The 17,380-nt window shown below is 46.0% G+C and overlaps 1 protein-coding gene across 2 annotated transcripts; it reads right to left on the reverse strand.

The window, feature by feature from the left end:
* Positions 1 to 4,270: 4,270 nt before the first annotated feature.
* On the reverse strand, positions 4,271 to 16,633 carry mapkapk3 (MAPK activated protein kinase 3). 2 transcript variants are annotated; one of them, XM_056580581.1, is made up of 10 exons: positions 15,935 to 16,633; positions 11,145 to 11,284; positions 10,225 to 10,289; positions 9,400 to 9,479; positions 8,625 to 8,751; positions 8,376 to 8,451; positions 7,987 to 8,111; positions 7,407 to 7,492; positions 6,556 to 6,633; positions 4,271 to 4,929 (listed from the first exon to the last, which is right to left on the reverse strand). In XM_056580581.1, exons 1-10 carry the CDS (start codon positions 16,247 to 16,249, stop codon positions 4,771 to 4,773), a joined length of 1,251 nt encoding a protein of 416 aa, XP_056436556.1. In that variant the 5' UTR covers positions 16,250 to 16,633; the 3' UTR covers positions 4,271 to 4,770. The 2 variants fall into 2 exon arrangements, with proteins under 2 accessions (XP_056436556.1, XP_056436490.1); XM_056580515.1 differs by having other exon boundaries at positions 6,556 to 6,636.
* Positions 16,634 to 17,380: the final 747 nt, after the last annotated feature.

Genomic DNA, 17,380 nt, shown 5'->3' on the forward strand with positions numbered 1-17,380 from the left:
TATAGTAATAAGGCCTTATACATGTCTGTAATTACACATGTAAGGCAAACAGTATCTTGAGTAAGAACAGGTATAAAGATGATGATCACACATCTTCTACCATCGCCTCCGTCTTTGGACTCAGTACCTCTGCAGGTCTGAGAAGATCGATGTGGACAAGTGCAAGTGTCTTGTTTTATGTGTTCCAAATATAGTCTTAATATCATACACATCTCTCCTTGCTTCAAGTTGTGGATGTGCATACTCACACTAGGTAAAACATTACATATCAGAGACACACACATACTTAGACACACACACACACACACACACACACACACACACACACACACACACACACACACACACACACACACACACACACACACACACACACCACACACACACACACACACACACACACACACACACACACACACACACACAAACACAGATACACAGATGTTGATATTCCATTGAACATTATCTTTTTCCTCTCTCCCAAGCTTCCTTCACAGATCCTAGAACACCAGTCAGGTTAGTTGTCTTCCAACAAATAGCATACATGACAACCATTTATCACACCAGATTGGTTCATCCGGTTGTTTTTGGTATTACATTTACATTTACATTTAGGGCATTTAGCAGACGCTTTTATCCAAAGCGACTTACAATAACTACATTTGTCATAAGAAGTGCAACAATATATCGCTGTCGGTACAGAAAGGATGTTCATAGAACCAAGAAAAGTTGTGACTTTGCTGAACGGTCTTTGCTAGCTCTTAGCGATGGCGGTACCAGACGTCCAGCTGAGGTAGTTGAGCGGAGGGATCGAGCTGGGGAGTGTGGCTTTAGCAATGCTTGGAGGTAGGCAGGGGCAGTCCATGTGTGGGCAATCTCTCCCTGGGATTAGGAGGAGCTCGGTTTTGTTGAGGTTAAGCCTCAGGTGATGGGCAGTAGTCCAGGTGCTGACGTCCACCAGACATTCCGATATGCATGTCGCAATCAGGGCTTTATCAGATGAGGGGAAAGAGAGAAATAGCCGAGTGTCGTCAGCATAGCAGTGATAGGAAAAGCCGTGTGATGCAATTACCGAGCCCAGAGATCTGGTATAGAGGGAGAACAGAAGAGGCCCCAGTAGAGAGCCTTGAGGGACACCAGTTTCAAGCCTGCAAGGTTTGGACAAGGAGCCATTCCATGTCACTTGATAGGTGCGGATCGTCACGTAGGATGTGAACCAGGAAAGAGCAGATTCAGCGATGCCAAGTTCGGCAAGAGTGGCAAGGAGGATCTGGTGGCTCACTGTGTCAAATGCTGCGGACAGGTCGAGGAGAATGAGAACCGATGAGAGGGACGAGGCTCTGGCAGCACGGAGGGACTCAGTCACCGCGAGGAGAGCCGTCTCAGTGGAGTGTCAGTGTGCCTTCTTGAAACCTGACTGGTGAGGGTCAAAGAGGTTGTTAGATGAGAGATAGGAGGACAGTTGGTTAGCAACGGCACGTTCCAGTGTTTTAGACAGGAATGAAAGAAGAGATACCGGTCTGTAGTTCTGGATGTCGGTGGTATTAAGAGTTGTTTTTTTGGCAGTCTTGAAAGACGCTGGAACAATGCCTGAAGTGAGGGAGGAGTTAATAAGTGAGGTGAGAAATGGCAGGATGTTGCTTGAGCCATCCTGGAGGAGAGAGGAGGCGTCCAGGGGGCAGGTGGTGGCATGGTTAGATGTTATTATTCTGTGGACCTCGTCAGAGGTGAGAGGGATACATTGGGTAAAGACAGAGGAGGGGATGGGAGGAGGGAGAATGGAGGCAGGGATAAAAGAGGAGCGAATGTCCTTCACTTTCTGGGTAAAGTAGGTAACAAATTCATCAGCAGTGAGGCAGGAAGGGGGTGGGGGTGAAGGAGGGTTGAGGAGGGACGAGAACAGGGAAAACAGTTTCCCTGGGTTTGAGGCGGAGGAGTTGATTTTGTTCCGGTAGAAGGCAGATTTGGTTGTTGACACACAAGATAGTGAGATAGATCATTAGGACAGTCTGATCTCTTCCATTTCCTCTCAGCTGCTCGCACCTTTGTTCTACAAGTCCGCAGAGGATGGGACAGCCAAGGAAGGGGTGGGTGAGGATCGCACTGGTCTGGAGTGGCAGGGACAGAGGGAATCCAAGGAGGAGGAGAGGTAGGATAGCAGAGTGTCTGAAGATTCATCTGTAGATAGTTGAGAGAATCGTTCGATAGAAGGTAGTGAAGACAGAACCGTAGAGGCAAACGTAGAGGGAGAGAGGGATTTGAGGTTACGGCGGGTGGTGACAATGTGGGGACTAGAGAGGAGGGGAGGGGAGGATTTGAAGGGGAGAGAAAAATCAACAAAGTGATGGTGAGCAGACACGGGGAGCGGGGTAACGGAGAGAGCAGAGGTGCCGCAGGACCTGCTGAATATAAGGTCAAGCTGGTTCCCGGCCCGGTGTGTGGGAGGAGAAGGGGATAGTGTTAAGTCAACAGTTAGAGTCTCAAAGGGCTTCATCAGACAAATTTTACAGCACCAACATTTACCCTAAGCCCTCTAAAGGGCGACCAAAAGTCAAAATCAAATCCAAGGGAAGGAACCTTGAGAAGGACCCCCAGAAGAGGGAGAGGAGGGATGGTTCGGAGTGCATAACATGCAAAACGGGCAGAGATACAGTGGTATAAAACATATCGGAAACAAAGGTTTATGTAAGAGGAAGTTCATGTAAGATGAAGTCAATAAGCAGTACATTTACTACAGGATACTCTAGTGGTGGTGGAGTGTTGGGCTCTCAGCGGAAAGGTTCTGGATATAAACCAAAATGAAAGAAATATAAGAACATTATTCCCAACCCCTACCTGCTCTTTGAGGATCAATTAATGACACAGTAATGACAGTAAAGATAATCCATCATTACTGAGGTTATTTATCTGAGTCATTAGGGAGAAATCTAAGAGTAAATTGCCAGACATTGGTCGAATTACAGGAAAGGACGTGTAGAATAATACCAATAACATGTAATCATGCTGTAATCGTTCAAGACTCGGCATGTCAATCAATGCGGTTGACTCACAGCGGAAAAACACTTGACACATCGAACCTGCGACATGGAGACCATTGTGAAAGTCAAACCGCAAGTCTTTTTTTGTGCGTCTTATCTTGGACGGGAACACTTCCAAAGAAATACAAGAGGGTGATGCAGACAACTCATTAGGGGTGTTGTTCTCTGCAGTTTAGCAGGCTGGGAGGCCCTGATTGGTTTGGTAGTGAGGTCTGCTCGAGGCATTGCTGAAGGCTGCCCATAACCCGGCCGACTGGTTAGAAGTAGGGGAAAGGTAACAGCATAATCTAAACATAATAGTGATGACCTTCTCACTGAGAACACCAAGTCAAATGACTCTGTCCCAAATAGGCTAACTGTTCCACTGTGGCTATTAATAGTCGGCCCACACGGCTCCTGCTGCACAACTACGTACAAGTTTACTGAGGACAAGTGGAGAAACCTGAACACAAAGCCTGACTGCAGCCGCATTAGGGCTGTTATTGTTTTACTTTCAAGCTCATGCAGGTATTTGGGGCGCATGTGGGCTTAAGACTACTCCATTGTGTGAGTCTTTAGTGTTCTGTTTGGTGTATTGTGTGGATTTGACTCATAAAGACACGAACTAGATGTCTAATGTAAACATTGAGGCCTGATCAACATAAAGGAGACTTTTTGAATGTGTTAAAACGAAAATGTGTCTAGAAAAAAAATCAACCTTCAACCACTGCTGCTTGCATAAACTCCTGGCATCCAAACATGTGACAACACCACTTTGCATTGTGGGTAGCCTCGCGGCGCGACAACAATAAGACATTAATCTGTGTTGCACCTTTATTTTGAAAAACATACCTCAACTAAATGCTCCCACCTCCCTCCAGAGTAGAACTATTTGTCCAACCCACACTTCCTCTTTCAGCTAAAACAAGTTGCCAGACTTCCTTGTTGACCTAGGGTAGGCATAAGCTCTTGGTGTGGTGACACTACACAATATCGTCACAGTAAAGGACAACAGACACCATTGTACAGATTCACCCTTTGCTTTAATCCCTGAAATGGAGGTGGCAATAGTAGGTGAAGAGTAAGACAATACTAAAACGTAGGCCGTGTGTGTCTACATTCACAGTATGCAGCCGTTAGTTGGAGGTTTGTATACGTAAAAAAACACATTAGTGTGTACTGGCTACCATTTGTGTGTGTTTGTGTATGTGCGTGTATGTGCGTGTGTGTGTGTGTGTGTGTGTGTGTGTGTGTGTGTGTGTGTGTGTGTGTGTGTGTGTGTGTGTGTGTGTGTGTGTGTGTGTGTGTGTGTGTGTGTGTGCGAACATGTGCAAGTCTAACATATTTGTACCGTTATTGCATGGGAAGGATCCTAAACCTGAAATAGTGAATCAAGTCACATATGCACACTATTACAAACCTGACGTTCCCGTCTTCCATCAATAAGGTATTAACTTGTCCTTTAAAAAAGCACTCTCTTGCCAAACACACACACACACACAGATACAAAAAAAGCTTTTTATGTAAAAAGGCTAACTACAATCAAGCCTGCTGATATTCAGGACTGGGTGGAGGAGAACCGGTGTGGTGACATTCTGCCAACAGGCCAGCAGTCGTCCATTATTCGCGGCGGCTGTTGTTCTCCAAAAGAGCCTCTCCTCTTCCAAACCCTCTTCCTCCCCCTCCTCCTTAAGTCTGGGACAGGCCTAGGTCCCTCCTGCTTCTTCCTCTTCTTTTTCTTCTTGGTCTCCGGTCACTGGCTTTGGCAGACGTTGCCTCCGCCCCCTTTGGCGCCAGCTGCGGCCTTCTTGCGCCGCTTGTTGAGCAGCGGGTTGCTGGAGGTGTCCAGGTCCTTGATCTTCACCTGGTCGTAGTCCACGCGCATTGTGGCCAACGCACTGGTCATCTCCTCCTGCAGAGGGTGCACACACACACACACACACAACCACACACACACACACACACACACACACACACACACACACACACACACACACACACACACACACACACACACACACACACACACACACACACACACACACACACACACACACACACACGTATAAACAGGTGCACAAACACATAGATACACACACGCACGCACATAAACACACGCATGAACATGCATATAAACAAGTGCACACACACACACACATACACCCGCACATGAACACATACCAGAATAGACATTAATACAAACATGTGCACAAAAATACATTCACTGGCATGCACACGCACACACAAACGTACACGTACGAACGCACTCATTCACAGAAAAACACACATATGCCCACACAGAAGTTTGCCAGGAGGTCACTCTTTTATCTGTTTAGTTCTCCCGACTGGCTCCCTCTCTAGCTTAGGGTGAAACTAAATTCATCATCTGTAGAACAACACTTCACCACTATCGTGTTGAACAGGAAAAGGTTCTGATCTAGCAGTGACTAACCTACAGTCATCGTCTTGTAGTCCTACTGTGTAATAGCCCCTGGGGAGACGGCACGTGACCTTAAGCGTAAATCTGCCGTCAGACTTTAGATTATTTATCTAAAATCTGATTTGTCAGACTAAGCAAGGATCTATGCATTTTATTATGTTTTCATCTCATATATATTTCTCCATTTTACAGGGCCTCAAACCAACTCGTTCTGTGGGTCGCATTGTGACCATTATGTTGTATGGCCTGAACCGCTTTCTGTTCAAATGGGTGCGTTCAACCGTTGTGTGAAGCCATAGCCATTGTGTCCCTACTCTATAAACCACTGATTAAATCACCTCGATTGCCTTATGTGCTCAGGAATTCACCTCACACATACACACACACACACACACACACACACACACAGACACACACAGACACACACACACACACACACACACACACACACAGACACACACACGCACATACGCGTGGATAGAGCATGCACACCTGATGTGACCCTGAATGAGGTTAAAAAAGGCATTGTGCTGGAGCATATGACATGTTGAAATGACTGTGTGTGAACAGAGACATGCCTTGCAGGGATAGAATTCAATGTAACGACCCGGAGGGGAAGGTGTACTCCGTGTTCAAAGAGAGGTTATAGAGTCGAACCAAACAGGTTGGTTTAGACCAGCCAGGACATTATAGTCACCTCTTCCATAGATACACGGTATAAGGATTTAGAACAATACAATATACATTTATTCCCTGTTCTAAATTGTATTTACATTATTTTAATAAATGTCAGCATTATTCATCAGCGTTAATATGTTGATGAATCTTTTAAACTTTAATCTCTTCGCAATCTCCAAACCTCGCGTCTAACTCAAGCTCGGGTTGACGGTATTAGGCGGGTGAGGTGTACTGCCAGTGTAAGACCAGTAGGTGGCAGTATTGGGCGGTGAGGTGTAATGCCAGTGTAAGACCACTAGTGGACAGTATTTGGCGGATGAGGTGTAATGCCAGTGTGAGACCACCAGTTGGCAGTATTAGGCGGGTGAGGTGTAATGCCACGGCACGCCCACTGTATGTCAGTGTTGCAGAGGTGCTGACCTTGACGTCGTCCCACATCTCCTTGTCTTCGGTGAGGACCCGCGTGGTGTGAAGCGGCGTGGAGGGTACCACCATAGACTGCTAGGGTACAGAACAGACAAACAAACACTTTCACCAGAAGCATTTCAACATCTTACGGTATCATTATACACGACCACCGCAAGTTCTGAGTGAAATGAAGCATGTTTTGTCAGTTCTCCAGCTCCCTACAGTTTCCTATTGAAATAATTAACTACACTTTATGACCTTGAGATGTCTTAAATACTTTGTCAGGGTTATTAAACAAACAGAATAAAACTAAATACTTTGGAGAGCCAACGGACATTTCTCAATGTCGTTCTCTTTTATCTATTTTTTCAGTTTTCCTTTTCATTTTCATCAATACAAAATGATAGATAATATATATTGTCGTTTCATAAAACATACATTTAACGAAATTCTAAGTGGCCAAATGCTGCAGATTGGACGAGGCCTGTTTCAGTGTTGTGTTAACGCAGACTGGACGAGGCCTGTTTCAGTGTGTTGCAGGGTTGTGTTAATGCAGACTGGACGAGGCCTGTTTCAGTGTTGTGTTAACGCAGACTGGACGAGGCCTGTTTCAGTGTTGTGTTAACGCAGACTGGACGAGGCCTGTTTCAGTGTTGTGTTAACGCAGACTGGACGAGGCCTGTTTCAGTGTTGTGTTAATGCAGACTGGACGAGGCCTGTTTCAGTGTGTTGCAGGGTTGTGTTAATGCAGACTGCACGAGGCCTGTTTCAGTGTTGTGTTAACGCAGACTGGACGAGGCCTGTTTCAGTGTTGTGTTAACGCTGACTGGACGAGGCCTGTCTCGGTAGGGTTTTTTACGTACGTTGATCCAGGGCTGGTTCATGAACTGGGTGATGGTCATCCTTTCGTTAGGGTCCGTCTTCAGCAGCTGATGGATCAAATCTTTGGCTGGAAGAACCAAGGAGAGGGAAATATCAAAAAGAAGGCTGTACAAAATATATTTAATTCACGTTATCCATACACACACACACACACACGCATTATCATCCAATAATGGATGTCCGATGGTCCCACAAAAGTCCCATGGTCTTGCCTGCTGCAGTGTTGAGTTCTGCTCTACTGCCTCTAAACGTACCTCAGCTAAGGCTCTCTGCTTCATTGTCTTAGAACTCCACCAGACTATCTGCAGTCTTGATGAGGTGGACGATTTAGGCACATATGAGCTGTTTTATATTGTATTGAATCTGATTGTATCTTATTATCCCATTATATATTCTTCCAAGGAGAGCTTTATTTTTTGGGGGGCTAGAAACACTAGTCATTGATTGTGGGGTATAAGACCAGATCTGTATGGCTGTTTTGAAGCACCAGTAGTTAATGATGGGTAGAAACATCAGTATGCTGGTGTGCACCCCAGAGGTGTACTGGTGTGGGGGTAGTACCTTGCTGGGACACCTCACCCCACTCGGGGTTGGGGAACTCGTACTGGCCCATCCGGATCCTCCTCTTCATGCCCGGGGAGATGGCCTGGCCCGTGTTGGAGTAGAACGGAGGGAAGCCGCACAACCTGCCCGTTGGAGGAGAGGAGGTTAAACACACACACACACACACACACACACACACACACACACACACACACACACACACACACACACACACACACACACACACACACACACACACACACACACACACACACACACACTTAGTACACTTAGGATGCACAGAAAACACAATAAAAACACACACACAAACACATAAATGGAACTCACAAGGTGTACACACAACACACACTATCCCGAACGTATGTACGCACACAAAGAGTACTTACAAGATGTACATGATGACACCCAGAGACCACATGTCACATGATTTATCGTATTTCTCAGGCCCCAAGACCTCAGGAGCTACACAAAGACACACACAAAGGAACACACACGCGGCAAGGGATTGAGAGACAACATCACACGTTCACGCATGATTCCTCCGGACCCCCATGTGGTACACGGATGTCGTTGCAGGCAGTGGATTAGCGTGGAGTAGGCTAAGGACGTGTCTCAGAGCCCAGCAGGCTACTCACCCACGTAGTAGGGTGTGTAGCAGGGGGTCTGCAGGGCGTTGTGCAGGGTGGTCTCCTTGGCAAAGCCAAAGTCTGTCAGCTTAAGGATTCCACTGCCATGCTCTGTGGTGTAGAGCAAGTTCTCCGGCTGGAAGGAAAGAAAGGCGTTTAAAAGAGCTAAAAAAAAGAGAGTGTGTGTGTGTGTGTGTGTGTGTGTGTGTGTGTGTGTGTGTGTGTGTGTGTGTGTGTGTGTGTGTGTGTGTGTGTGTGTGTGTGTGTGTGTGTGTGTGTGTGTGTGTGTGTGTGTGTGTGTGTGTGTGTGTGTGCGTGCGTGCGTGCGTGCGTGCGTGCGTGTGTGTGTGTGTGTGTGTGTGCGTGTGTGTTTATGTGCTGCATGTCGGCATGTATGTGGTCATGTGCTGATAAGGTACAGAGATGAGCGATGGAGTGTGGTCTGGAATAGGGTTGTGGTGCAGATAGGCCGGGGCGACGAGAAGGGTTTGGCTTTGGGTCTGGGTAGGGGTTATTGTTGTTGTATAGACGAGGGTTTAAAGGTCTGATATTTTGCCGCCAGGCGTTAGTGGGATTAGCCATTGCAATGTCTAATCACACCCACACCTGGTGGCCTGATATCAGCCCTCCAAGGTGTTTGTTTGAGGAAGGGTTTAGGGTCGGGGTTAGGGTTTAGGGTTGGAGTTGGGGTCGGGGTTAGGATTTCAGCGTTGGGGTTAGGCTTTCAGCTTAGGGTTGGGGTTGGGGTTAGGGTTTCAGGGTTGGATGGGGGTTCTGTGCTTACCTTAATGTCTCTGTGTGCAATGTTTAAGTTGTGTAGGAATTCAATAGCTGCCCCGATGTCCCTCATAATCTCACTGGCCTCTGTGAGTAGAGTGGAACAAAGCCAGGGGAACAATGATCTTAGAGTGGATTTCACCAACTACCCTTTACCTGAACGATGCAATAAAGAGATAAGCAATTTGTTGATCTAGATTTCGTTGCAATTTGAGGAGTTTTGTCGCCTAACTTGATGTTAAAATGTGCACAGACAATAGAGAGCTGATTAAAAATGTACCGGCAATTACTTTTAATCTAGACTAATTTAGGTGCAACCTGATTAATAGCTACCCCTTGATTTAATCGTGGTTAAGATGTTATCTAGTTAATACACAACAATGCTCAGCAGATCATTATTGTCATTATTTCACGATAATGACCGGCTTGCTGTAAATTATTCTGTTTATTACATTGTTACTTATTAAAGACAACAATAATTTGAATCAAATATAACAACGAAACGATTCCATTGATGTACAATGGAATTCAGTGCTAAGGCTCAACAAAATAGTTTGTTGGGTTGGAAATATTGTCCATAGCAACAGTCTGCAATTCATAGCAGCAGTCTGCTATACGGAAATAACCGCAGAATGCCTCAATTGACCAATAATTTTGTAATCCACAAAATTGTGTAATAACAGCTAGCAACAACAGTAACAGCACGAGTACAACTCTTTATTTTGGGGGAACTCTTTGTGTTTAGGTTGTTACCTAACTAGTTACAACGGTAACACCATGAGAACAAGTAAAGTCTTTATTTTCGGGGCACTCTTTGTGTTTAGGAGGTTACCTTTCTCTGTGAAGGCTTGGTCGCCTCTGGCCTGGATCCGACTGAACAGCTCGCCTTCCTGCATGCTGGATGGACAGAGGACATGTTCTGGGCTTTGTCTGTGTGGATGTGTATGTGTGAGTGTGTGCATGGCAAATGTTTGCACTGTTAAGATACAGCTGCATACTTTGGAAGCATTGAAGCAAAATGTATATTTCTGTCTTTCCATTTTTACTCCAAATCCTGAAACAGCACCCCCTGTATTCTGAATACATGAAGAATGGCTGGTTGGATTAGACCTCCTACATTGAGTCATCTTAACAAAAACACAAGGTCAAAGGAAAGTAGAAGCCCATGAATATGAAAATGCAGAGGACGTATAAATAAAAAAAATATCATAAAAATAATGTATGCATTTATAAAGCATATATAAATATTAAAAAAGTATAGTTCCTCTGAGGGTCAGAAGTAATACACTGTGATACGTCAGCGGGAGATAGTGACTCTCTCTGCTTGTATACAAGACAGTACACAACATCTGGTCGTTTGCTGCTCTCAGAGCGACCTTTTATGACGCCAGCATTCAAACAGGAAGTAGCTGACAAGACGGGTGAGAGATTAATAGCCACACACACACACGCGCACACACACACACACACACACACACACACACACACACACACACACACACACACACACACACACACACACACACACACACACACACACACACACACACACACACACACACACACAAACACACACACACCATCTCAACCACATACGCCAGTGGTCTAGTACCTGTGAGCTGTACATTGTGCGTGCCGGTGTAAGCCCACGCATCTGGACCCTTGAGAGGGAACTCTCTATACCGTTGAGAAAGGTGCCTGCTTGTGGGAGCTGGGGGTTGTGGGTAATGTAGTCCTGTCAGTAAGACATACCACTCCATGATGATAAGGAGGCACTTCTTGCCGTGGTGCATGTTCTCGTAGAGGCTGAGAATGCGTACGATGTGGGGTCCCCCCGACACGTGCCAGTGCAGCTCTACCTCCCGCCGGGACTTGGGGCTGTCGTAGAGGATCTGGAGAAACACGCAGACATTAGAGCACAGTGGTCTTTATAGCACAGTGGTCTTTATTGCACAGTGGTCATTATAGCACAGTGGTCATTATAGCACAGTGGTCTTTATAGCACAGTGGTCATTATAGCACAGTGATCATTATAGCACAGTGGTCATTATAGCACAGTGGTCATTATAGCACAGTGGTCTTTATAGCACAGTGGTCATTAGAGTACAGTGGTCATTATAGCACAGTGGTCATTATAGCACAGTGGTCTTTATAGCACAGTGGTCATTATAGCACAGTGGTCTTTATAGCACAGTGGTCTTTATAGCACAGTGGTCATTAGAGTACAGTGGTCATTATAGCACAGTGGTCATTATAGCACAGTGGTCATTATAGCACAGTGGTCTTTATAGCACAGTGGTCATTATAGCACAGTGGTCTTTATAGCACAGTGGTCATTAGAGTAGAGTGGTCATTATAGCACAGTGGTCATTATAGCACAGTGGTCATTAGAGTACACTGGTCATTATAGCACAGTGGTCATTATAGCACAGTGGTCATTAGAGTAGAGTGGTCATTATAGCACAGTGGTCATTATAGCACAGTGGTCATTAGAGTACAGTGGTCATTATAGCACAGTGGTCATTATGACTGAATTTATCCAATACAGCACATGTTGATTTCTGTTGCGTCATTCCCGTAAAGATTCTTCGTATTGATGTGTAAGAAGGGGTCAGTGGATTCTGTCATCAAACTGACCATGACCGGGGCCATGATAGACAACAGACCATCTGCAGTGTCTGCAGGCTGCCTGTTGAACGATTCTCCATCCTTAGCCTCGCTCTGTGTTAACGGCTTGAGGATATCGTGTCCGCTCAATGACTTTATAGTTAATGCTTCAGTTCTGCGACTCCTCCGTACTGTAGGAAGCTGCACAAGAGCTTGGTAGAAAGTCACTGACTCAATCCCATGTGTCTGGTCATGTGATCAGAGGCATGGCTATAAGGCTATAACCACCCCCCCCCCCCCCCCCCCCCCCACTCTGTGGAGCGTAAGCCCGTCACAATGCCGGACGGAGGGCCCACCCCCGCAGACACGCACATGAAAACAGGAGACCACGCACAAGCAGGTGGTGGACCTTGACATAGCGAGCCTCGTGCATCAGAGTGTATTCTGGGATGTAACCGAGATGGAATGACCTCCGTGCTGCTGTCCACAACGCCGTCACACACGCCTGGGTGGGGGTGGGGAGAAGCGCACCACACGGACGCACACGGACGCACCGTGATGATGACAGCAGACTGGGTCCGAGCAGCACCCTGGAGCGAACAGCAGCCTTGTGGACCAGCACCCGCACTCAGAACAAAGCGCCGACACAAAACCAGCTCAGAGCACGGTGGGATAGCACTAGGCCGGAATAAAAACTCCCAAATCCGAATGGAAAAAGCTAAAAAGGAATAACACTAACGTTTAAATACTCTGTGACTCCCATGGGTGAGTCACAGTTTATAAAGGTACTCCTTCTAATAACTATTTGAATAACATTTCAAGCACACCCAAATACAATCTACATACATCTGAGAACAAATTATACCCCACAGTAGTGCTATATATATATATATATATATATATACTACACACATACATGCATTCTGAATCAATTTCAGAGGTTTGTTTTTTGTGTGTATTTCGGTGGTCTCATGATCAAGCTTAGCAAGGGTTATGAAAAGATGGGTCTATAATGATGATAGACGAGAAGCAGGTCAACTAAATATGACTGAAGATGATTCACGGTAAGAGGAAGGAAAGCTCTGCTGTTTAGAGTGGCAGTAGGGGAAGTGTGCTTCTAACTGTCCCACTTGATAAACTCTGTCTAACCTTAACATCCCCGCCACACTCAAAACTCCCCAGCCCAGTTCTGCTATGACAGGTTTGAATTAAACACATTCCAAATACACAGACACATACACACTCTGTGACTCAACTCCCAGGCCCTTTATGTTTTATTATATCTTGGAAGCAACACTTACACATATTTGCTTTCCCTTTTTACAGAGGTCATCAATAAACCATTGAATATAAAGTATATGAATTACTGTGTCCAATAGGGATGACTACTTATTAATCTTGATTTTAAACTATGGCAATAAAAGGCCTGTGTTTTTATTACATTCACTCAGGGAATGAATTACTTTTAATACGATAAAACACACCTCAGAGGGCGTTCAAACAACAAACACATAGTTAGAAGCAGTCCAAGAGGTAACCCAGTGTGTATTATTAGATATAGGACACATCCTCAGTGTCAAACTTCCCCTCTCAATGACAGCAGCACATTTAAACCTACTGGACCAACGCTAATACACTCAACACACCCATCAGATGCCACAGCGTGTATGTTGAACATAACAAGGGTCCAATACTAGAAACAACAGAAGGAAGATCACACGATACTAACTAAATCTCCTCTTGCCGTTGTCTGGCCCTTTTTAACAGCTCAACTTAACGCCACATTTCAACAACACAGGAAGCCGGAGCGAAGGGCAGAAAGAAGGAGTGTTCCAACAGTCTGAGTCAGCAGATGATCTCAGGTCGGAACTCAAGTCACCCACTGATTAACCCCCATTAACGAGCTGCCGTTCAGCCCACAGCGTGTGGGAAAGAGCCGCTACAGTGCTATATAGTATAGTAAAAAAAAGTATCTATATAGTTATATAGATATCTTTTTAAAATTACCTTTGGATCAAAGCAACTACCAAACAATTGAATATATATGGCATTTCCAAACCCTAGAAGTGTTAATGCCTTGCTCTACCAGCTAGACATCTCTTATTAAAGCCAATAAACACCAGAGCCGAGTCAAACCAGCTTTAAAACCACACAGACCCGAGGTTTGGCAGTGGCGCTGGCAGGGCCGGCGCTGGCCGTTTCGGTGCCCTAGGCGACTCGACATTAAATTGTGCCCTGGACAGGACTTCCGAGAAAGAAACCTTAATTTTTGGTGCCCCCCGCCCCAGGTACTTGGTGCCCTACGCAGTACGCACTCGTCGTACTCTGGGTATAGGGAGCGGCGGGCCTGGGTACTGGGAGAGCAGAGTTACCGGCAGAGATGGTGTAGTTCTTCCCCCTTTGGAGGTAGACCGGTGGAGCGGGCAGAAAGCCCCCCAGCATGCCAGCCAGGGACAAGAGGGAGCTCTTAATGGGGCTGACAGGTAAGGGGAGCCTTTGTGGTTTGTTCCATCACTGGGCTCCTCAGTCAGAGACTGGGGCCACTGGGAACAGGAGGCCTGTAATCTGATTGCAAGGCCTCCACTCTAACGTCCGTTGCAAAGTGAATTGCCCCTATAACCGTCCATCATGTTTGGCACCCTCCACCGCACTTCATTTAAAAGCAAGTGATTGTGATATTTGTGCCCCCTCCATCCTTGATTCATTAAACACAGAGAGGCTCATAAATTAGCAGCAGTGCCGATAGGATGTGCACCTCGATAAATGACTCTATTTATTACATTGAACACACAGTGAAGCCTGCTCCAGCTAATAATCATAGATAGGAATCAGAGCATAAGGACCTGAAGAAGACGACATAATAACTTTAATTTCCTCCTTCCACAAATATCAAACCTCAAAAGTGTTTTAATGACAGATGTGCATCGCGGGTAGCAGGCAGCAGCCAGAGGCTTTCCCACTGCTGTTTGTTCTTCAGACGATAAGAGACACGCTTGTCCTTGCCTTGATTTAAAATGTGGCCCAGCACACTCACCCTAAACTAGTTGACCAGCCAGCGAGTTTTTTTGGGCTTATGATTGTATTATGTAACTAGAGGACCCTGCGCTGAGCCTCAACATGCGAATGCTTTCTCGGTAAAGATAAATATTCTACTCTAAGCGGCCGCAGCCACCGGTTCTGTCTTCATTCTTATAAGCAGAGGTTTGTTCTGTCCCTTTGGTCTTAGCTCCACTCCTTGTTGTGTGGTAGCAGAGGCCTAAGGGGCTGTGATCCGTCTGACCGTGAGCTCTCTACCCCGGTGGTGGTGGTGGAGGGGATAGTGTTTGTGAAGGGGGTTGGTGGAGGTGTGGAATGGTGGTAGTAATCGTGGTGATGGTGGTACAGGTGGAGGGGCTGTGGTGAAGGAGTTGTTGGTGATATGGGGGAGGGGTGGGCAAGTCACTACCAATGTTCTGAGAATACTGTCAACTTCGATGCACTGACAGTAAAGCAACAGAGGAAATAGAAATAGAAAAGTGTGTATGGTAACTTTTTACTGCTCCTGGTGTAAAGTAGCCCTGTCTTGAATGGCAGAACCTGATTTGGGGAGGTGGTGCTTGGTGACCTGCGTTACAAATATGGTTATTTAAACATAATCTAGAGGGAGCTATACAGGAACACCCCAAACCATTCTCGGATATCAATGAAAACACCGTAGGCCTACTTGCGGTTGATTATGCACATCACGGTTACATATAAGTTGTCCTAGTTGTCCTAATACAGTTAGGCCTATTGAAGCATGGTAGCATACATTGAGCGATGGTTTTTGGATTTTGATTTGATGGAAATAAAAAATAATAATATTAGTTATAGGCTGCTATGGTGTGATAATAACTCATATTTGACCACAACACACAGCTATTTATTAACACTTAGGTCGGTGTGTAAGTGGATACCTTCAGCGCGCACTTCTCCCCAGTCTTCTTGTTGTAGCACTGCAGGACCTTTCCGTTGATCCCCAGTCCCAGCACCTGGGTGGAGATCTTGTAGTCATCCGTCACCGCGTTCCGCTTGATCTCCAGTTTGGTATAAATAGGCAAAGGAAAGCGTGTGGACTCGGATTCATTAGTGTCCTTTTTGTCAGTTCCAAAAGGGGCGTCCAGCCCGGACTCTGGTGTGTCCGGGTCTGGTTCTGCCCTGGGCGCTTGGAGAGGTTTCTCTTGTTCATTCCCATTTTCCAGCATAGTCACCCCGGAGTTTTCCTTGTACATTATACTATAGTGCCAAAAGCAATGAGTAGCCTAAAGCCAAGGACTATAAATAAGTGACTTCAAATGGGGAAACGACTCCTTTGCCAGGAAGGACTGGCTGTGCGTCTGGCTGTGCGTCTGGCTGTGCAAAGCGCTGCAGTCTCTGCGGTGGTTTCCAACATAACAATTACAAATAACCAGCCGAGGCGTATTGATTTTACATCACCGTAAATAGATGTCACTACAACAAGTATTGCCAAAGTGCAAATTTAAAGAACAACCCTCGGTTAATCCATCCGCGTGTTCTCCTCGTTCCGCTAACGGAACTATGCCCGGCTGAAGGTAGTTTCCGTTCATATGAAGTCACCACTTCTCACCAGCCGCTCAAAATGTGCAGCCGCTTCATCGGTGCGTCGTACAGCACCAGCCCCCGCCCCTGTAGCACCCTCCCCTTATGCACCAGCCCCACGCCCCTCTAGTTATGGTGTGACCCTGATGCCTCGGACACCAGCCTTCCGAGTTGCATTTTCGGTCTCGGAGAATTTATAGCGTTCCCGTTCGACTTTGTGATTGTGTCATGAAATTGGCTAGTCGTTGTTTATTAATTAGCCTCTTTAGCATACAAGCTCTAAAACAAACAACACAACTTTACATTGTATTGCACGCACAGCAAGGCCGTGCAATGCATAAATTGGTGACCGGAATAAAGAAGCATTGTAATTAAGTCATTCAAATGACGAACGTGGTAGAAATGCAAAGAAAATAAATCTCTTTACGGGCGCCGCCATTTTTGTTGAGATTGTCATCACTGCTCTCGGACTACTCTCAGAATTCCGAGAAATTAAGACATAAAGGGGCCGTGCCTCCAAGAAATGCCACAAGAAAGCTGGGAGATTTCCGACTTCCGACTCGGAAGGCTGGCGTCCGAGGAATCTGGAACACACCATTAAATCATATTTCGCAATTATAGCTATGTGTCACCGTCTTAAAGGCGAAGCAGCGCTTGTCCGTAACCTTGCATTCACACTACATGCTTCCGTCGACGGATGGGGACTTTTTGACGCATCCATGTGTTTGCCCGGGTTGTATTACAAAGGTGATTTCATTGGACAGTGTATTTGCGTATATTTGTAAACCACGATCTGATTGGCC

The sequence above is a fragment of the Gadus chalcogrammus genome, chromosome 1 (assembly GCF_026213295.1).
Source record: "Gadus chalcogrammus isolate NIFS_2021 chromosome 1, NIFS_Gcha_1.0, whole genome shotgun sequence".
Taxonomy (NCBI): domain Eukaryota; kingdom Metazoa; phylum Chordata; class Actinopteri; order Gadiformes; family Gadidae; genus Gadus; species Gadus chalcogrammus.

Excerpts from the sequence above, each read along its gene's own strand:
- mapkapk3 (XM_056580515.1), bottom strand. The coding sequence starts at position 16,249 with ATGTACAAGGAAAACTCCGGGGTGACTATGCTGGAAAATGGGAATGAA. Across the intron at positions 10,290-11,144 it reads CTCCTTATCATCATGGAGTG|CATGCAGGAAGGCGAGCTGT; the intron begins GTATGTCTTACT and ends CTGTCCATCCAG. Across the intron at positions 8,752-9,399 it reads TTGCACACAGAGACATTAAG|CCGGAGAACTTGCTCTACAC; the intron begins GTAAGCACAGAA and ends CTTTCCTTCCAG.